Source organism: Geotrypetes seraphini, chromosome 4, assembly GCF_902459505.1.
Source record: "Geotrypetes seraphini chromosome 4, aGeoSer1.1, whole genome shotgun sequence".
NCBI classification, from domain to species: Eukaryota; Metazoa; Chordata; class Amphibia; order Gymnophiona; family Dermophiidae; genus Geotrypetes; species Geotrypetes seraphini.
In genome coordinates, this window is record NC_047087.1 from 224,516,649 (window position 1) to 224,539,293 (window position 22,645).

Consider the following 22,645-nt stretch of genomic DNA (forward strand, 5'->3'; position numbering starts at 1 on the left):
TAATAATTGGGAATAGTAAGACTTTTTGGCTTCCTGGGTGGCCAGTTTATACTCTTGCAACAATTCTTTTCTGAGGGACTTGTCTGCATCTTTGGTTTTACATAATCTCTTTTCCATTTTTCCCAGTTCTCTCTCTCTTTTTTTTTTTTTTTTTTTTTCTAATGATGTCAGTGAATCATGGAGATGAGAATTTATGGGGTTTGGATTTAATTACTTTGACATCTGCTAAGCTCTTGTAGAGGGTTTTTATTCTTCAGTGCCAAGGTAAGGTAGTGTTTTCAAAGGATTTAAAGGGTGACACATCTCACATGTAAGTTTGGTGATTCTGTCTGAGAATGTCTCCAGGTCAACTGAATCAGGGTTAAATAGTTTCTTGGTTTGGAATTTATCCTTGTTAAAAGGTTGTTTTGGTATTGATGAGAGTGGAGGAAATTAGGTGATAGTCGGATCAGGGTACAGGTGTGTTGGTAAAGTTGATCGTTTATGGTCAAATGCTGGTTCTGGTGTAAAGATCAGGTCTAGTATGTGACCCAGAGGAGTGTGTGAGAGGTAATCCATCCTGAGCTCTTTGAGGAGGACGGGATAGAAAATAAATTTGAAAGAATGAATAACTTTCTGGAGAAAACTTAGGTCTGACACTATAGTTATGAAATCTGTTGGGGCCCTGGTAACGTCGGAATAATCAGCAAAATTAAAATCTCCTAGGATTACAATCTTTTTGTAAAATACTACTAACTTGGAAATAATGGTAAGTAGTTCCTCTAAGGTACTCATAGGAGACTGAAGGGCTCTATAAATCAGGATGAAGATATATTCTTTTTTTTTTTCACTTATGGAAAAGATAAGGCATTACAAAGACTGCATTGGGGTGAGGTCAGATTTTACAATGGCAACCACCCCTCCCCCTATATGTGAGCAACAAGCGCTTGATAACCAGGGGGACACAGTGTTCCTATTGTGACCCTGTTATCTTTTAACTACATTTCCACAATTGGAAGGATATCCCAGTTGTTTTAGTGAGGGCATCAGATAGAATGAGATCTATATTGTTAACTGACCTCTAGTGTTTACTAAGGTGATGTTCGGGGGATTTGACACGGGGAGGAGAGGGAGAGATTGAAATTAGATTGTAGAGGCTATTTTTTTTAGAGCCTTCTGCAATGATGGTTTCTTAGGTCGCCATACCTATCCTGTTATTGCACAGTGTGGCTCAAATTCACTTAGACTTGTGTGTGCAAAGAAAAAAAAAACTCCTATTAAGTAATGGCAAGACAAACCTACACCAGCTAAAAAAAAAGCAGCACAAATTCCAGGTACCAAGGGAAGTTTTTATAACCTACTATTCCAGGAAAAAGCCTTGAACTGAAATTACATCCCACTTACATCAAAGTAGGAATCTCTTAGTTTGGTAGGGAAGGGGGTAGGGTGGCAGTTTCTCCTCTAAAGTCAGGACAAGGGAATATATGCAAGAAGTTTTCATAGCTGAATGTTTTTCATTGGTAGGAAAATTTGAATCCTTTGGCGGTATTAAACCTGTTGAGAAGGGTTCCTGCAGAAGACGTTCCTCTGCTGTTGATGAACCCAGAAGCAGGGAAGCCTTCGGACCTGATCCTGACTCGATTATTAGTACCTCCACTTTGCATCCGTCCATCTGTCATCAGTGACCTCAAGTCTGGCACAAATGAGGATGATCTTACTATGAAGCTGACTGAGATCATCTTTCTCAATGATGTAATCAAAAAGGTTAGTTGTATTCCAGAAAAATTCAAATGCTGTACAACATCTGCAGCCACTTGAACCTTTTTTATTATTATTTATATTTATGTTTAAAATAAATATATATTTTAAACATGCTCTAGTTACTTGCATGGAAAAAAATAGGATCTTAGTTTACTTAAATGCCCTACAGAGTTAGGCAAACCTTTTTACCTTTTTTGGTCACAATATCTGTGCAGTTGAATTTCATGGCTATATAGAAGTATACCCAAATATCAAGGACTTTGTTTTATTGATGAAGTAGGGTCCCAGAAGATCATGTTTCTATTGTGTTTTAGCAGCATTAATTATCTTTACATAATTTTGACAAGTATGCAGTATGTTTAGTGTTTAGAGATTTTGAGGTTTCATGGTTATATAACCTAGTTCAGATTTGCTTGAAACAATTTTGGTTGGAATGTATATAGCAACAGCAGCATTTCATTTACTTTTATGCCAATTTTAAAAAAAGTTTTTATATAGTGCCTGCTAGTATATGACCCCATTTTGACATTTAAAGTCACATGGCTCCCTTTATGTTCCTCCTCCTCTTCCTCCTCATCCAAAACATGAAGAAAGCAGCAACAGCAATGATGACAATAGTAGCAGCAGTGAGTGCAAGACACTTGTCTCAGCATAAATTCGGACCCCAGTACTCTGCATTGACTTCAGCCCAAAAAAATGCCCACCCAGGAGGAGGGGGCAAGGCCTGTGAATATTCTTATTTAGAGGCCCTGGTGCTCCTCCACTGTGACATATCTGAAAATACAATTGTACACAGTTTATATAACAAAAATATTCCACTGAAAAACTAAAACCCACAATATTTTAAAACTCAAATGTGATTATATGAACTCCATATATGAAAAAGTAGCTTGTTATTCAAATGCAACCTATAACAGCATTTTCTGGACCTAGTATTATCATGAGTCAGTCTTAAAGCTCTGAGAAGAAAAATGTTTTTATCAATTTAATCATTTACTTGCTTTTAGAAATTAATTATATAGAGACTGGTATATTCCCTTGAATGGTTTTGAAGATAACTTGGTTCTTCACCTCTCATTCTTAAATGCCATCTGGAAAAAGGGAATGGAAAATGTATTTACAGTACGTTGGTGTGATATACAAGCCTCCTTCACAGAAGTGAACAGAGATTTAATAGTAGACCATTCAGAATATACTTATAAAAGGGAAAGTATTACTAATAGGTGATTTTAACATGCTAGATGTTGATTGGAGTATCTTTAGTGTGGGGCATTTTAGAAGTAGGGAGATCCTGGATTCTCTATAACAGTGGTTCTCTACCTTGTCCTGGGGACCCCCAGCCAGTCAGGTTTTCAAGATATCCCTAATGAATATGCATGAGAGAGATTTGCATAACTCTCACTTCCATTATATGCAAATCTCTCTCATGCATATTCATTAGGGATATCTTGAAAACCCGACTGGCTGGGGGGTCCCCAGGACAGGGTTGAGAACCACTGCTCTACAAGAACTACTGTTCCAGCAGTTGGAAATGGAACCCATGCAGGAATGGGCATCCCTCCTGTCATATTTAAAAAGTGCGGGAGTGGCAGGGGGGCGTCTGGCGGCAAGAGGGAATGGGCATCCCTTCTGCTATTTTTTTTGGTTGGGGGGGCTTTTTTATTGGGCAGATATTTTGCATGTGTAATACTTGCAAATAAAACCTTGGCAGATCTGTGAGCAGTCGGGTTTTAGGATTGTAAAACCCAATGCAAAATAGCCAAGCAATATAAGTGAATCAGTCGCTTGGCTATTTTGCATGAGGTTTTACTAATTTGCATGGCTGGATCAGAAAATGGGCAATCGAGGGGAAAAACACGCGGTGAAAACAGGTTTAGCAACGACCACTGACTTTAGTGAATCAGGGCCTGTGTAATTTTGCTTTGCATTGGTACAAAATTACGGTATATCCCAATACTAGAGCCTCTAATCCCGCTCCTATGTACCAAATTTCAGCGAAATTAATTTTAGTTGTTTGACTTCCATGTATAAGACCAGAAAACCAAACGGACAGTCCTTTGCTCCAGAAAAATGCATTAAAATTGGATCACTATAAATCATTTCAAAATGTGTCAAACTTACAGCACAGCATTTTGATGTGCGCTGAACGGTTGAGTACCTTTTTTTTTTTTTTTTCCCCTGACATGGCAAGAGAATTGACTGACTTGTTGAAGTCATTTGGTATGTTTGGATTTGTGTCTTTAGCATAGGATAACAGGTGCCAAGACACAGATGATCATGGAAGACTGGGACTTCCTGCAGCTGCAGTGTGCACTATATATAAATAGTGAGCTCTCTGGAATCCCTCTCAATATGGCTCCTAAGAAATGGACAAGAGGCTTTGTCCAGCGGTTGAAAGGAAAACAAGGTATGTGAATGAGAATGAATGTGTTTAAAAAGCAGCTCAATTTGCTTTAGAATTGATATGATTAATGATACTCTAGACCACAGTTCTTCAACCACCGGTCCGCAGACCGGTGCTGGTCCGCAGAAAATTCCTGCCGGTCTCCGCAGGGCCGGCGAGATGGACGCTGTTAAATTTCCTGCCCTGGTGGTGTTCGGGGAAATCTTCTGTTCCTCCCAGCCTCGGGCGATCAAGACAGGCTGCTGACATCGGGCATTCCCTCTGAGTCTCGCCTATGCGGAAACAGGAAGTTGAAACAAAATAGGCGGGACTCAGAGAGGGAAGGTCCCGACGTTGGCAGCCTGTCTTGATCGCTGCCCCTGCCGAGTCGCCGAAGAGGGCCGCGGGGAAGCTGCAAATAGAAGGGAGATGGTCAGCATGCGTGGTGGGGGCAGCGTTTGGATTGGGGCCATCAGCAGCGTCTGTGCTGAGAGTCTGCCCACGTGCAGGATGCGGCGGATAGGGGCCTCCAGCTCGTCTTGGGCGGCAGGGCCTGTGGTGCAAAGCTGTTTTTGCCGGCTTGGGGGAGGGGGGGTCGCGAATGTGCAGGGAGCCTTCAACAGTGGCTGTCTCTTCTTCTAGCTGCTCTGTACTTACCAGGGCAGTGATTCACTTTGGCAACTTCCCCTTTCCTCGGGGGGGAGAGGGGGGGCAACGGACCCAAGGCTGCCTAAGGAAATCACTGCTGCAGGCAAGTACTGAGAGCTGCTGGAAGGAGAGGAAGCCACTGTTGGAGGCTGGGAAGCTGATGGATAAAGGGAGAGCTGCTACTGCACCTGGAGGGAGGTAGAAAGAGAGATGCTGCTGGGAGGGGAAGAGGGAAAGGGATGGGAAGAGAGCTACTGTTGGATAGGGGGAGGAGAGAAGGGAGAAGGAAAAAAGGAAGGAAACAGCTGGCAGGGAGATTAGAGGAGGGAAAGGGGAGAGACAGGAATGAGAAAGTTGAAAGAGAGATTGATGCTGGAAAGGGGGTCAGCAGAGAAATGAGAGAGGGATAAAGATGCTAGATCTGGTGTAGGAGAGATAAAAATGAAGAAAGCAGTGAAGCTGGAATGAATGATGTAAAAAGGAGAGAGGAGGCACAGGCTGGATGGAAAGGGGAGAGGGGCATAGAAAGAAGTTAGATACATATGGGAGGGGGAGAGGCCAGACAGTGGATGGAATGGGCAGATGCTGGAAGGAAGAGTGGAAAGAAGATGAAAGCAGAGACCACAAAAGGTAGAAAAAAATAATTTTATTTCTATTTTGTCATTACAATATATCAGATCTGAAATATATATCCTGCTAGAGACATAACTGGGGACTGCAAAGCCTAACACTATTCCTATCATGTGTGACTGCAGTATTCTGTTAGCATGATATTTCTGTGTAGCATTCTGTAATAATTTGGCTTGTTCAGTTTTCTTGATAGTAGAAGGGATATATGTGAAGGGGAGGGGAGACAGGGGTTTTGTTGGTCCTTGCTCTGAATATTTATATTTATAAAATGACAATTGTACAGAATATTGTTTCTTTTTATACTTTAGTAAAATACGTTCAATATAAAATCATAACTGAGGCTTGTGCAGATGAGATCAGATGGTTTGTGGGGACCGAGCTTGCGGAGACGGGCAAAAATGTGTTTTTTTATTTCGGTCTTAGTATTTTGCCGGTCCACAAAATAATTATTTTATTTCTGCCGGTCCACGGGTGTAAAAAGGTTGAAGAACACTGCTCTAGACTAAGCTTGTCCAAATTTCTTCCTTGAAGGCTGTACACAGGCCAGATTTTCAGGATATCCCTAATGAATATGCATGAGATAGGATTGGATACAGTGGAGGTGACAGGCATGTAGATCTCTCTCATGCATATTCATTAACAAACCCCACCAGGACTTATCAAAATATCTAAGTAGCTTCACTTAATAATTAAATTAAAATTCATACAAAAAAGCTAAACATATAACCTTGAACCAATTCTTACATTTTTTGATTTAATCTTTTCAACTATTTCAAATAAATACTCTCCATAAATATCATCACATCACATATTCTATAATCATCACATACATAGAGCCCTCCCCAGTTCATTCAGCCCAATAAATAGTCACTTGTAAACTTTCACTCAATGTTCACCCATATAACTAGTATAGCAGCAAATTTAGGTTGTGCTTGATATTCAATGATTCTTCATTTCATCAGCTGTTAAATCACTTCAAATTCCACATGTCACATTGTTCTCCACTTGTCCCCCGACATGGGAAGATTTCACAATATCCACACTAATATAATCATTGACTGCATAGTCAAAAGCTTGATTAGTGTGGATATTGTGAAATCTTCCCATGTCGGGGGACAAGTGGAGAACAATGTGACATGTGGAATTTGAAGTGATTTAACAGCTGATGAAATGAAGAATCATTGAAAAGATTAAATCAAAAAATGTAAGAATTGGTTCAAGGTTATATGTGTTTGCATTAAAATTCATACAGAAAAGCTTATTCATTAGGGATACCCTGTTAATCTGACTTGTTTACAGTCATTGAGGTTGAACTTGGAAGTATGCTCTAGACCTTCAAGGTCATCGGGCCTAAAAAGGCAAATAAATTGCAGAGTTATTGCTGTATGGCTGTGTTGTACTCTAAAACAAATATACAGTTTCGTTCTCCAAGGGCTAAGCTGTGCTAGCGGTTTTAGCGCGCGCTACATTGCCACATACGCTAGATGCTAACGCCTCCATCGAGCTGGCGTTAGTTTTTCCGCGTAGCGCAGGGGTTAGCACGTGCCAATCTGCAGTGCGCACTAAAAATGATACCGCAGCTTAGTAAAAGCCGCCCCAAGTGAAGGTTCTATTCTTAAAAATCAAAGATATTAGAATCCTTTAATTCAAAAAATTGTGGGCTGGAAATTTTTTTTGATACATTTACACATTATGAAAATGTGGTATTCTGAACATTTTTAGAGAAGAAAAATAATATATTTTATATCTTTGAGTAATTTGGGCCTTGGCATGTGCCCACAAAGCTCTTGTTCCCTAGTTTGCTTAATGCATCAGGGAGTTGGCAAAGTGGTGAACATTGAGAAATTTTATTAAATTACCTTCTGCGCATTTTTATTTTCCCTTTTAAAAGATTGAATTACTGCATTAAATATCACATAAAATGGGTATGAAGCCAGATGAATGTACTTTAGTGTAATGGTAACTTACAACACTAACAAGAAGTAGGTCAGCAGGTTCTGACAGCTTTTGGGGCAACCTGCCCTGGGGTATATGATGTCCTATGTTAACCTTCAAGTATTGACCTACTGGTTACACCCCTCTCACTCTCCTATAGGGATGGCTCAAGACAATGTTTTATCAGAGGCAAGGGATAAGATGCCCCCCCTTCCTCCCTTAGAAAAAAGAATGCAGCTTATACTCCCAGGCTATATAATAAATGAAAACTATGCAATCAGTAATTATATGCCAAGTAAACTTGTAGCAGTTAAATTATGTAGCCTAGGACTCGAATATAAAAAATAATAATAATATAATATAAAAATAAATAAATAATACTGATACTTGGATCTGTACACTAGACTGGCATGGTAATGATTATAAACTAATATTTTGCATCCACAGACCTCCCCCCCCCATTGCCTAACAGTGGTGCAGAGAACTTGCCATACAAAATTTAACCCCTCCTACCTTCCCCCCCCCCAAAAAAAAAAAAATCAGTGTTTTTATCTTAGCAACAGCATAAGCTGTCCTAAGTACAAGATCTCATCTTCCTTCCCGTCCTCTTGCCAGAGCTGCCGTTTCTATCATCTGTCATGATTACTTCCACCGTCCTACCTTCACCCCTCACTAAGATGATGTTAAGTGCCTGTCTATGTTCAAGGCCTGCTGCATTCTGCCCTCTCAAACACCCTGTACTAAAAGGCTCTGTGCCACCGTGACTGCAGTTTGCTGCTGTTCTACTGTGCCATGCCACCCCTCAGGATTGTACCATTTGATAATCTAGTCTGCCTATAGTGGTTGCCTTGGGCTTTTGGGTACTTTATGTGCAAAAGAGAAGCAGAGCTATACACACTGTCGTATGCTGAGGTGGGAGCTACGGCTTAATTTTTTTTTCCAAATATGATTTGCTCAAACCAGGCAACATTCTTATTAACTTGGTGTATTATTTTGGATCATAAGCTAAGAGAGTAAAGAAACCTATAGTATAATAAGCAGTGAAATGGTTCAGACTGCTGCTTAATTGGAATCTTAAAATGTGCTAAGGGCTCTGCTTTTGAATAACCGTCAAACATTATAAAGTGTCCTCTGCTTTAACAGCTTTGAGACATCAATATAATCGGTTCTCATGTGCTAAATCAAGGCACTGGTCTTTGACCTAAGGGCCGCCGTGTGAGCGGACTGCTGGGCATGATGACCACTGGTCTGACCCAGCAGCGGCAATTCGTATGTTCTTGTGTGTTGTGCATCTTAAAGTATTAGAAATTGTTTATGCAAAAGAGATTGAATTTGTTTCTGTATGAGGAAAAGCACCAGCATTCATTGAAAAGCTACACTGCAAAATAGTTAAGTAAAAAGAATACTTCAAAAGTTAAGGAAGGACTAGGTTCTTATTCTGTTTTTCAGGTAAATTTATTTACAGGCTAGGCATTCATTACAGCACTTGTCTTTGAGATCTTATGCAAGGAGACTGTGCATCAAGATAAGTATTGATTGATTGAAATCCTGAATTATTTATACTGGATCAGTGTGGAGCCAGCTGTGTGGGTACTTTGAGCACCCTCAATATTGAGCAAACTCTTTGAAAGCATCCAGGGAAGGGTAATTTTCATTAGATTTAGCACCCCCCAATCATTTTGAAAAGTTGCCTCTTATGGTGTGAGCTCATTGTGATCTGTAAGTGTGGTTCGGATGTCATCATTTCTCTATTGCTAATCAGTGTAGTGAATCTTTCTGTAATATCTGAAGACGGGTCTGCAGTGATCTTCTTGCAGAGAGATGGATAGTAATTCTTGAAACTGGTAGTGAAGGTTTTTGTATTTGCCAAGTATCAGATGGGAGTTAAAATAGAGATGGTCTTGCCTTTCACTGGTATAGAGTCCAGGCGAAAAGTCTCTAAAAGGCTGGGAATGAATCCTTATAATTCTTTGTTAGCCTGAGGTCACAAGTTGTGTAGCTTTTAAAATTATTTTGTCTTGCAGTTAACCTTGATCATTAATTGGAGGAGCTAGACCAGCTTCTCGCAGCTTAATTCAACTGATCCAGTTCTAGACAACAATTTTATATTTAATTTTGAATCGAGCATAATTGATCAGTAAATTCAGCACATCAGTCTACAAAAAGTGGTCTCCCCTTGATTGAGCAAATACAGTGCCTGTGTACAGTGAACACACAAATTGATAGTCCTCTTAGTATCAAGGAGATGTGAAGACAGCGATGTTACTCTTTGGTCTGTATTTTCTGTATCAAGGTTTCAGTGTAACTCTTATTGATGTTTAAAGGTCGGTTTCGAGGAAATCTTTCTGGAAAGAGAGTGGACTTCTCTGGAAGAACAGTCATATCACCTGATCCTAATTTACGTATTGATGAAGTGGCTGTACCTGTCCATGTTGCCAAAATATTAACTTTTCCTGAAAAAGTAAGCTTTTAGTAGAATTCATCTTCTTTTGCCCTTGTTTTTCCACATATTTTTCTGCCAGTTTGATGTTCAGAGAAAAAGACAGTCATACTGCTTGTTGTGACTGGGTGTCTGCACCTAAAATGTTGGTGTCGGGTCAAAAGCGCGCCGGGACAAAGGCGCCCCCAGACAATTAAGCGCAGCGCGGAGGCGCACGCCGCTCAAAATTAATGTTTTTAGGGCTCCGATGGGGGTGTGTGGGGGGGAACCCCCCCCACTTTACTTAATAGACATCGCGCCGCGTTGTGGGGGGTTATAACCCCCCACATTTTACTGAAAACTTCACTTTTTCCCTGTTTTTAGGGAAAAAGTTAAGTTTACAGTAAAATGTGGAGGGTTACAACCCCCCAAACCCCCCATTATGCCGGCGCGATGTCTATTAAGTAAAGTGGGGGGGTTCCCCAACAAAAACCCCCGTCGGAGCCCCTAAAAACAGTAATTTTGAGCGGCGCACGCCTCCGCGCTGCGCTCAATTGTCTGGGCGTGCCTTTGTCTTTCGCGCCGTTGTCTATGAACCAAAATGTTTTGCAAGATTTTCTAGGCCGATTATCACCATATTCTAAGTTCTTATAGTTGCTTGAATAAAGTAGTCTGTGTTTGTATTTAATCTATGAATACCTTTTTTTTAAAAAAATAAGGTCAATAAGCAGTAGCTTAAAAGACTCATGTTCTGTGAAAGCTCAAATTTGCTGAGCTGCTACAGCAGTTTTTGTGGTACACCTGCTTAGCTTTGCATATACAGGTCTCCCCTCCATATTTGTGAGTTTGGCATTTGTGACTTTAGTTATTCGCCAATGTTCTGTCAATAATTAAATGATTTTACAGCCATAATTACAGTATTTTAAAAAACTGAATTTTGTAAAAAGTAGAGTTCGTTAAAGAAATGCGCAGTATGTGCTGCCTTTGAGAATGCCGCGCTCTGTCTCCAAATAAAGCAGCCTCACTCGCATGACTTTATCTCACAATATTAGCAACTTTGTTCATGTTGAATTATGTGCAGTATGAAGACACCGATGATCCACTTCCACTGCCTGAATAAGTCATCAGTATGTGTTATGTTCAACATTAGGATCCCGCAACAAAAGAAACCCAACAGTGTCTGCAGTATAAAAACAGCAAGCAAAAAACAAAAAAGAAACTGCAGACTGATATGTATAAGGTGCAGGCAATGTTTATTTTACCCAATATTAAATGCAGTAACCAATACCACCTTTTTACAAACCAAAAGACCCAACACGGTCCTTGTTTCGGAAAACACGCCTTCTTCAGGGGTCCATGGTAAATAAGGTAAACAACAAACCGCAACCACTGCACATACAGGCGGTAGTTTTTTTTTATCCATTTTAAATTGTGGTTTGTTGTTTACCTTATTTACCATGGACCCCTGAAGAAGGTGTGTTTTCCGAAACACGGACCATGTTGGGTCTTTTGGTTTGTACAAAGGTGGTATTGGTTACCGCATTTAATATTGGGTAAAATAAACATTGCCTGCACCTTATACATATCAGTCTGCAGTTTCTTTTTTGTTTTTTATTTTTTTTTTTCAACATTAGGATCCCCCTAATTTTAATTCTTAATAAAGTTATTTGTGAATTTATGGTATTTGCGAGGGAGCTGTGCTCCTAACCCCCATGAATATGGAGGGAGACCTGTATTTCATTTCTGAATGTTTGTCAAAGTGTTTAAATTTGAGAGCATATTTCCTTTGAAGAAAAAAACTGAAAGGTAGGTGGGAGTTGAAAATGTAAAGAGCTTGGAGTGACAGATGAACAAAGAAGGAATGAAGAGGAAATGGAGGTAAAAAAAATGGAATTTGGTGTTGATAGAGCTGTCACTATATATATATATATATATATATATATATATATATATATATATATATATATATATATATATATATATACATACATACATATACATATATACATACTGTGGATTGTAGCTTTGTTTAACTGCATCTTAAGTTTCAGTGCTGCACAAGTTATAGTTGCTTCTCGCATAGAAATGCATTGTGCCTTTTTTGTTGGGGGGAGAAGAGTTATTTCTCTGGGACATTCAGTCTGAACTGGCCCATTTCACCATTTTGCATGCATTAAATTTTCAGAGAGTTGTTGTCTCTCCTGAGAGGCAGACTTTCTTGACATCTTATGTTTTATTCTTTCTAACTTCTGTTGGTTTGGAAGAAATATGTGGTAAAAAGCAGATTTGCAAACAACAAGTCCCTGTGGCTTTTAGAGTAAAAAAATGGATTGGGATAGCCTGCTAGACTTTGAACAGAACGATTAAGAAACTCATTCCATTGGCAATGTGTATTTTCCTTTGTCTTTGAGAGAACTTTCTGTCTCAGAGTACCTTTTGAAAGTTATCAAACCAAATATTTTTTTCCTTTGGGTTATTTTTTTAGATAAATATAATTAAATTCAAGTGTGCTGCCTTACCTATAGAGGCCATCAGTTATACTTATATCGGCATACAGAATAATTGTATAACAGCATTCCTAGGATAATTGGGCAGGAAGCTGTCTATTTTAAAGAGACACATAGGTACCTATGTATTTTATAAAGTACTAGAACAAAGCCTGATAAAATTGCACCTAGATTAAATGTGCAGACAATAGCAGATGTAAATAATAGCACATTTTATAAGTAAACATGTAAATCATAGACATATATGCTCCTCCCCTGAACATGCCTGCTGTGCATGTACTTGCTGGCTTGCACTATGCATACTACTAGATGTGACCTAATCCTATAAGAGGTTTTTTTTGTGTATGGATTAATATTTCTCAAGCAGTAAAGGTGGTGGGGTGGGTTTTTTGTTTTGTTTTTTTTAATGAAATTGCCTCCAGTTTGTGTGTATTACATGTTTCTGCATTCAAGAGGGCCTGGAATAGGCATGTGGGATAATGGTTACTGTGGATGGTCAGACTAGATGGGCCATTTGGCCTTTATCTACCATCATGTTTCTATGTTTCTGCAAAAAAGCCCTGTTGGCATATAGGTGAATTAATTTACATAGAAGCTGGAAATAATTATTTGATAAAATCAAATCTTGGAGGATATTACAACTAACTTGCCATACAGATAAGTGTAATAAACAATGGCCAATCAAGGACTTCCTTAGGCTCCTCCATAAGGAAGTCCCTGATTGGCTCAGGCCCCTCCCAAGGGAGGAGCCCGAGGCACCTGAGCCAATCAGGGCCTTAGGCCCCTCCCCATGCATCACATGATGCACCAGGGCAGGGCCTAAGGCCCATATTGCATGGAGGAGCAGGAGGGGCTAAGCTTCTAACTTAAAGGTACGGGGGGGGAGGTGGAGAGGAGGGGAGATGACGGTGGCGGAGAGGAGGGAGTGACCTGACTGCGGGGGGCCCGATGGCAGGAGGGAGTTGCCATCCCTCCTGCCATAAGTTTGGTGGGTGGGAGGTTCATGGGAAGTTTTGCGGGGGGAGGGAGGAGTGGGCCGATGGCAGGAGGGAGTGGGCATTCCTCCTGCCATTTTTGGGGGGTTGGGGAGGGATGGGGTGCAAACTTGATAGTGAATCAATCGCTGTTTAAAAATTAGCCAGCAGCGATTGAGCCGCTATCTTTAGTGAATCTGGGCCTTAAATATACTGCTTTTTTTGTGTGGTTTACAACATCAGAGCGGTTTATATGTGGCAATGAAGTGTTAAGTGACTTGCCCTGGGACACAAGGAGCTGAGTGAGAATCATACTCACAATCTCAGGGTGCAAAATAGGGCTTTGGCTCTTTAAGGGCTGGATTCACTAACCTGACTTCTGTGCCCGATCCGTGGCCTATCCCTGCAGGCTTGACCAATTCACAAAACCAAAAAATTAAAATGAGGGCAATCGGAGGAATGCCCCCTCCAACCGCATGGATCGCTAGTTTGCGATCCCGACGCATGTGCAGACCATCTCTGTGCCTTGTCGATGGTCTGCGTATGCTCTCTCTGCACAAGAAGACTGCAGGGAGGGAGGCTGGCAGGGAGGGTGCAATCGGCCAGAACGCGGCCTCCTAAATGTGTCAGCCCAGGAGTTTGAAATCCAGCCGCTTGCAGATAACTCTCCGAGCTGGAGAAAAAAACAGGGCTCCCAAAGAAAAGCGAAAAAGAGCACAGCCCTGGAGAGACTGCCTCACTGTTTTTTAACCCGCCTGACTCTCCTGCTCTCTGCCGCCTTCCCTGCAGTGCTAGCCTGCGGGTTTAAATGGGGCTGCACTGCGACGTGTTCTGGAACACACCATAGTGCAGCCCCGCTTTAAATCTGCGGGCTCGCACTGCAGGGAAGGTGGCAGAGATCCAGAGGTGAGGCAGCCGAGAGCAGGGCAAGATGGGGCAGAGAGTTGAGGGCGGGGCAGAGAGATAAATATTTTGTCAGGGCAGCAGAGAGCAGGGCGTGCAGAGAGCAGGGATGCAATGGAGCTGGAGCCGGAGAGTTGGAAAGGACATTTGCGACCTGGTCCCCAGCAGTCGCTTTTTGTGTTGATCGGCCAGCCAAGTCGGTTTGCAAGATTTCTTTAGTGAATTGCATCTCTGCCTACTTTGTATGCCGTTCCCCTCATTTGCATGCGCGGATCGGAATCAGATCGGCAGGAATCGGATCGGGTCGCAAACCGATCAGTACACGATTGGTTTGCTTAGTGAATCTAGTCCTAAGTGTTCATTAAATTGTAAGTTTAGGTGTGTTTTTCCAGCTATTAAGATTTCTTTTGAGAATACAAAAAGAAGTTTCACTGTTTATGCCACAGGTACTATTTTGGGGTACTCCTTTGTTTCAGTGGAATCAAATGTATCTTTTTGCCTTTTCTGGACTGATGACTAAGTAATACAAAGACTAGAGAATGCAAGATATGGCAAACAAAGAGATGTTTTTCTGTTATCCAATAGACACCTGTTTTTTAAATTTTGCTGTGAATGTTTTATCGGTGTTTTTATTGGTTAAAACCTAAAATCAGAAGTTCAAACTATGTTTAGGCTTGTCACCCCCAGCCTATTTAAAAATAAGATAAACCATTTAAACACTTCACTGTCAGATTATTCCAGGTAAGCTGATTAAAATACGAGTAGCACGGTCATCTGTCGGTAATTTTTTAAATATTGCTTGTAACACATTTATCTTGGTTGAGATGAAGTTCATCAATAAGGGCAAAATTTTGTTTTCAACCAAGATGGTATTCATGCTGTAAATATACTAACAAATTAATTTCTACACTGTAACCTAATTGACTAGAATCTTACAAGCTCTGGGTATCCTGAATAACCTTGAATCAGTAGAGCCCTACCTTAGTCCTTTTAGGAATAAAATTACAGAGAAAGTTGGATATAAGCCTAAAATCCAGATGGTAAAGAGAGAATTATATCATAGAATATATCTCCTTTCAGGTGGGTAGGGACTTGACACATGGCTGTTTTATTAATATTTAAAGCATCTATACAAGTAAATCCTGAACTTCTAGAAACCAGGAGAAGTGATAGCTAACATGTCCATCTAATTTGTGTGGTCACAAACGTAGTCCCTGTCTTAAAAAGAAAAGGTAAAACATAACGCTTGAGTCTAATAAAGCAATTTAGGTGTTAGCCTGAAAAAAAAACAAACTAAGAGATAAAAATGGCCCACAACAGCAGAATTTTAAGAAAAATGTTTTAACTATTTTAAAGATTTATCTTGTGTGATTACAAGCTGCTCTTAAGGAATTTAAAAATTCAAGTGAGCTTGTTTATGGTTATTTATAAATCTCCATAATCCTCGGGGTGAAGTGAATTTGTGGGGTTTGGGTTTTTGTAATTTTCAAAATGTTGAGCTTTTCTGTACTTTGTATAGATACCCTGTTTGGTGTTTTTGCTTAGCTCAATAAAATATATTTGAACATAAATCTCCATAATATGTTTTGCATTAATTTCTGTTCACTTACGTGTGTGAATATTGTACCAAATATGGTTCAGTTCTCTTAAATCTTGGCTAAACTATGGCAGTTTTTATTAAGTGGTAATTGCCAAAATCTTGCTGCAGCAGTCTTTGCCGGTGTAGTATTCAAATTTGTTTCACTTACAGGAGAATATAATAGTTCTTTGTGATCTAACCTTTTATGCAAGATTTTAAAACTAGTAGTCTTTCCCAGCAGAATTTTAAGTGAAATAAGAACAAGCTCACAGGTAGTCCTTTCACATTAGACACTGAACAGAGATCATGAAATATATAGTAAGCTGAAAAATCAGTTGAAAAATGCTCCAGCTGGTGAGTGTACACTTAAAAAAAACAACACTAAACTAATTAAAAATTAAATATACTCCTGAAATTAAGGATGTTTTGCATGAAGTGTTATCAAAAACTTAAGTTTTTATGTTTGTTTTTTCCCTGAACCCACTATTATTACAGCACTGCTTCCTGAACCTATTCTGGAGACCTCCACTGGTTTTGATAATGGATATACCGTATTTTCACTCATATACCGCGCACCCGTGTAAAACGCGCACATGGGTATAGCGCGCGGGAAACTGTAATTTATGTAAATACATTTTTAGATACCGCGCACACCCCTATACCGCGCATGCCGCCCCGACTCTCCCGTCGCTGCCCGACTCTCCTTTCGCCCACCACGACTCTCCTCTGGCCAGCCCGACTCTCCTTTAGCCCGCCCCGACTCTCCTCTGGCCGCCCCGATTCTCCTTTAGCCCGCTCCGACTCTCCTCTCCCCCTTGAAGTCCTGTCCCCACCCTGAAAGCCTGATGCCCCCCCCCCCCGACGTCCGATTCACCCCCCAGCAGGACCGCTCACACCCCCACCCCGAAGGACCGCTCGCACCCGCACCCCACCCCGAAGGACCGCTCGCACCCCCACAGCCTCCCCCCCCATCATGTAGAAGCTGCCTACCGTCGTCCTGCTGCTTCCTCTGCCGGTGGTCCTGCCCCTTCTCTTAGCCTTGCGTCTACGCTGCTTCCTCTTCCGGCGGTCCCGCCCTTTCTCTGACAGAGAAAGGGCAGGACCGCTGGAAGAGGTAGCAGCGAAGACGCAGGGCTAAGGGGCAGGACCGCCGGCAGAGGAAGCAGCAGGACGACGGTAGGCAGCTTCTACATGATGGGGGGGGAGACTGTGGGGGTGCGAGCGGTCCTTCGGGATGGGGGTGCGGGTGCATGTTCGAGCACGAGCGGTCCTTCGGGGTGAGGGTGCGAGCGGTCCTGCGGGGTGAATCGGACGTCGGGAGGGGGGAATTTGTAAAAAAAAAAAGGGGATAACGCGCTCACGAATATAACGCGCATGGTTATACTCGGTTTGTAAAAATCGTGTATAACGCACGCGTTATATGCGTGAAAATACGGTACACAAGATTGAAGTATGCCAGCCTCTTGTGCAGGCAAATTTATCTTCAGGCGTATTTGCCTCTTGTGCAGGCAAATTTATGTGCAGGTGTATTTATTGTAAATTGTCTTTGGGTGGTGGGGGAGGTTGAACTGGCTGACTGTTCATCCCCAGCATAGGAACCAACTTCAATTTGAGTGCTAAATTGAGAAGAAGTTACCCTTCCTTGAACTTGGTGAAGGAGTTTGCTTAATATTGAGTATGCTCAGCGCCCACTGTACAAGCAAAGCTAGTATCCATGCTCCCCAGGACAAATTGTGAAAGCCAGTCCTGACTCAGTCTTGTCAGGCAAATGATAACTTGTTGAACCTTGCCAGAAGACACATTGCATAATATCTTGAGTCACTAGTGACCATAGTGGCTACACAGCCTGAGATAAGTATCGGGGAGGACAGAACATAAGAACTGCCACTGCTGGGTCAGACTAGTGGTCCATCGTGCCCAGCAGTCTGCTCACGCGGTAGCCCCCAGGTCAAAGACCAGTGCCCAGTTTTCCTCTGCTGAGAACTCATGACAAACATGTCAGCAGAAAAGAAATGTGACTTTATTACTAAGTACTCTGTTTTAATGGGAGAAGAGCATCTTTTGGTGTATACAGTACTCATGTCTGAGCACTTATCTGATGGTCATGCTGATTCTAACTTGCACAATAGAACTCAAACTATAAGAGATAAACATTTTTCTGCTAGGTGGATTCATTCACAAGGATGCAGAGCTGCAGACAGACCAATAAAGGAAGAAAGAGCAAACATGGCTGGGGAGATAACTGCCAGCAAAGCACACCATAGCGGAAGCTTTAAAAAAAATTCTGGAGAAATCTTTTAACAGGGGAGGCAATTCAAATAGTTTTCTAAAAGCAGTTTATTTTTAAATGATTATCACTGGTCTTTTATAAGAAGAAATAGATCTGTGTGTTAATACAGCATAATAAGACACCAGAACATCTTATTTGATTTTATATTTTCCCTTCTCAGGGAAACTTAGCTTATTATCATGTGTATCGTTTCTATGTAGAAGTTAGCAGCTGGGCCTAAAAACAGTGCCCAGCTAGAAAACAGCAAACTGGTTTCATGCTTTTTGAATATGTTATTATGGTCTTTTCTGTACTTTAGGTGAACAAAGCGAACATAATGTTTATGAGGAAACTTGTTTGTAATGGTCCTGATGTTCATCCTGGAGCCAATTTTATTCAGCAAAGACACACCCAGATGAAAAGGTAATATACCGTGTTGCTTTGACGAGACAGTGTTCATTCTGTGTGCTGTGCTTTGCTGGCAGTTATCCTCGGCCATATTTGTTCTTTTCTCTTTACCCCTTTGTAGGTTTTATTTTTTTGAAGATGAGCAATTTATTGTAGTTGGACACATTTTCCAAGTAAAATCTTAGCTTTCTAGCCATATAAATGCACTTTTCCCAAAGTGAAAGTTGAACCTGTTTCTTCAGCAGTTGTTCTATGCTGCAGTAAGCTTTGATAAATCACGGACCTTTTTTTTTTTTTGTCTGTGTGTGTGTGTGTGGGGGGGGGGGGTAAATAAGATTTTCAGAATGAAAATCCTGTATAGCAATCTCAGACCTCCATGTGTTCCAGTTTTTGTACACAACAAAGGAGTCGTGAGGATGAGATGTCAATAATTCAGCCACAGGTGTAAAGTTCAAAGTTCACTTTATTGATAGTAGCACTGTGAGGACTTGAAGACTTGACACTGGCAGTGTTTCGGCATCTATGCCTTTGTCAAGAGTCTCAATGGCTGGTAGTTCTATCATAAATAGAGCATTCAATGCAGGTCATATTTAGAAGGAACAGGAAAATATCTGGTGTCCAAAGCGAAGAAGCTAAGGGTCACGAGTTTTTGTACACCATTTTGAAAAAAATTGCAAGAATTTGAGCAACTCTCTCAAGAAGATGAAGGTGAATTCTATTGGCTGATAGTTCAAGGCAAAACATAATGGATGCATATTTTACATTTTCATGTGATGCTTTTAAGATATCAAAACCTTTTATGGCTGTGCGTATGTGTCTTTTGGAAAGGCATACAATAAAGGCTCATTTATGTGCCTTATAAAGAAGGATGTCTCATTGGAAATAGCATCAAAAAAGCTGTGGATTTTCTAATGAACCAACATGTAGCGTTTCAGAGGCTGTTGTCTAGTGCTAGCTTTTAAGACTTGAGAGGCTTGGCTCAGATTCAAAGACCATAAGCAATAACTATTTAGGCAGCATCTCTTTCCTTCAGGTAGTGAGTTGTACTACTATACATACACAGCATTGTACATCAAAACACAGATGAGAGTGTCTCTGCTGATTTTTTTTTTTTAAGAATTCCAGAGGTGATCTGAGAAATTATAGACTAGAAAGTTTGATGTCGGTACTGGGCAAAATGGTAGATTATTATAAAGACAAAAGCATGGATTAATGAAACAGAGCCAACGTGGATTTAGTCAAGGGAAATCTTGCCTCACCAATCTACTACATTTCTTTGTAGTTTGTCTGTCTTGACTACATTGTAATCTCTTTGAGCAGGGACTGTCTCTTCTGTGTTTTGATGTACAGCGCTGTGTATGGCTAGTAGTACTTTAGAAATGATTAGTAGTAGTGGTGAAGGGATGGATGAAGTTGTGCCTTGTGATATTGTATATCTGGATTTTCTAAAGATATTTGACAGTGCCTCATGAAAGACTTCTGAGGAAATTAGAAAGTCATGGAATAGGAGGTAACGTCTTATTAAGGATTAAGAACTGGTTGAAAGATAGAATATAGAATGTAGGGTTAAATAATCAGTATTCTCAGTGGAGAAGGGTAAAGGGTGAGGCTCTCCAGTAGAGAATGACGGGGGGGGGAAAATTTTGTCCCTGTCCCTACGAGCTTGGTCCCCACAAATAGTCTGATCCCATCCACACAAGCCTTCAATAGTTAAGATTTTATATTTAACTTATTTATTAAAGTATAAAAAGAAACAATATTCTGTAAAATTGTCATTTTATAAACATAAATAATACAGAGCAAGGATCAACAAAACCCATATCTTCCCTCTCCTTCACAAATATCCCCTCCACTATCAAGAAAACTGAATAAGCCAAATTACTACAGAATGCTACACAGAAAATTCATGCTAAGAGAATACCACAGTCACACATGACAGGAATAATGTTAGGGGAGTACAACTAGGGCAACTGGTCAGAGAGAGCCCTAAGCCAACTGGAAGCTAATGAAGCATAGCCTGTGCTTTGGGGTCCCCAGTTATATCTAACACCAACTCTAGCAGGATACATATTTCAAATCTGATATATTCTAATCACAAAATTTATTTTTTTCTATCTTTTGTTGTCTCATCATTTTATTCTTCCAATTATGTTGGTCTCAGGCGCTGGTCTCTGTTTTCTTTTGTCTTCTCTTAACTCACTTGCCAGGGGCTCCTGACCATATGACATTTCTTCTTTCTCCATGCTCACCATCCATCTTCTATCTCCATGTATGTATTGTTCCCCATGTTCAGCATCTCCTTTCTCTGTCTCTTATATGTCCCTTTCTAGTATTGCCCCTGTGCCCATCTCCCTGCTTTCATCATCCTACCATTCTATGATCCCCTCTCCCTGTGTACAGTATCACTCTTCTATATCCCTATGTCCCCCATCCAGTATCTTCCTTCTGCGGTCTTATTCTCCCCCATGTCTAGCCATCTTCTCTCTGTGTCCATATACCACTGCCATGCAGCATTCCCCTTTTTGTCCCTATTTATGCTCGCATCCATGCCCACCATCTCACTCCCTCTTTTTGTATGTCTCTCTGTGTCCAACTTCTTCCCTCTTACTCCCTTACACCAATATTACACCAATACTACCCTTACACCAATACTCTCTCACTCTCTTTCCTCTCTCTCTCTGCTATGTTCAATATTTTACTCACTCTTCCTTCATCCCCTTGGTTCAGCTTTTCTCTTTCCCTTCCCTTCTCTCTCTTTCTCCCTGCAGGTCCTGCACCTTTCTCCCTTCCCTCTAGCCTCTTTCCCAAGGGTCCAACACTTCTCTCCCCTTCCTTCGGTGCCTAGGTGTGGGTCTGGCATCTCTCCCTTCCCTCCAGCTCTACTCCACCCACCACATGGGCACAGTACTCCATTCCCTTCCCTTCAGCTCCAGCCAGTCCAGCAGCCTAACTAACTTCTTCCCCCCAGCCCTGAAGGGAGCATAGGGACAGGGTCACAGAGGGGCAATGCTGGACAAGGTGGACAGGGATACACAGAAAAGATGAATACTTGGCACAAAGAAAGAAGAAATGTCAAAAGGACAGGAGCCCTTGAAAGAGAGTGGAAAAAAACCCCTGAGAAAATCAGAAGAGAAACACTTAAGACTAAAGCAAAGCTCAGACAACAAAAGTAGGAAAAATAATTTACTAATTGATTATTTATTAATATGTCAACTTTGGGAAATGTGCATCCTATCTTATCCTTCCCTCCCTTACCCCCCTTCTCTTACCCAGTCCTCACTAGTGCTGCCCGATTCAAGAAAAAAGATTTTGATTCAGCCTATTGAATCGATTTTTCGATTTTCCTGCCCAATTGTGGGTGTTTTTTTTGTTTGTTTGTTTGTTTTGTGGTTTTTTTTTTTTTTTTCCAAACATCCTGGTGGGTTTATTTTATAGCCTCTTTGTTCTCTCCTACACGCACTGGCACTGTGGTGTAAATAAAATAAAAACCACAGGAACTCATGGCAGCCATTTTTGATGACTGCTCTGCACGAGGCAGGAGCTTAGGAAGATCGCTCCTGCCTTACGTCACTGCTAGACCACCAAGTAAGGTCTGGGGAAGTCCAGGACGCAGTGATCCAGCGTTTTTAAACTAGGGGCAAAAAAATTGCGAATAACTGAATTTGCGGGTACTAAACCTGCGGATTTTGGAGGGAGAAGTGTATGTCTTATTATGATTGTACTGTTGTAAGCTGCTTGGGTATAAGCAGGTAAAATCTTTTAAATAAATATTAACCCAGCATATTGCTCTACAGTGGCCAGTTCTGGTCATCAATATCTTGATTGGTTGTGACAGAAAATTCTTAATGACACTTTGATCGGGTACATTCTATATATGATTTTGATTGTTCCCTATTAGATCTGGTCAATGTTCAAACTTGTTTTAATACTCATTGAGGTTGAGAATTTGCACAGCTCATTGTATTGTTATTTCTGTACTATGCTAACATTTCTGAATTGAAATAACGGATTGGACTTAAAAAATAAACCAAACCAAAAAACCCAAACATTCTCAATGAATTTGGTTTTTAAAACAGAAAATATCATGTATGCCTTTAGGATGGTGAAGCATTCATCAGTACATTGAAGTCGGGGTAAAATCCATATTGTTAAAGCGAGAAAGAATAAGCTTTGAATGTTTTTCTATGCTCTTGTTTTTTGTATGTATCTCCTATCAACTGAACTTTTGTGCACTTGATACAATCTGCTAC

The 22,645-nt window shown here is 40.9% G+C and overlaps 1 protein-coding gene across 2 annotated transcripts in view; it reads left to right on the top strand.

Annotated features, from left to right (window-relative positions):
- Nucleotides 1-22,645, top strand: part of POLR3A (RNA polymerase III subunit A) — a 192,684-nt gene that overhangs the window by 33,790 nt on the left and 136,249 nt on the right. For both annotated transcript variants that reach the window (XM_033942449.1, XM_033942450.1), the window contains exons 6-9: nt 1,504-1,743; nt 3,985-4,147; nt 9,661-9,797; nt 18,307-18,410. In XM_033942449.1, the coding sequence (XP_033798340.1) occupies nt 1,504-1,743; nt 3,985-4,147; nt 9,661-9,797; nt 18,307-18,410 (644 nt within the window). The remainder of the gene's footprint in view (nt 1-1,503; nt 1,744-3,984; nt 4,148-9,660; nt 9,798-18,306; nt 18,411-22,645) is intronic.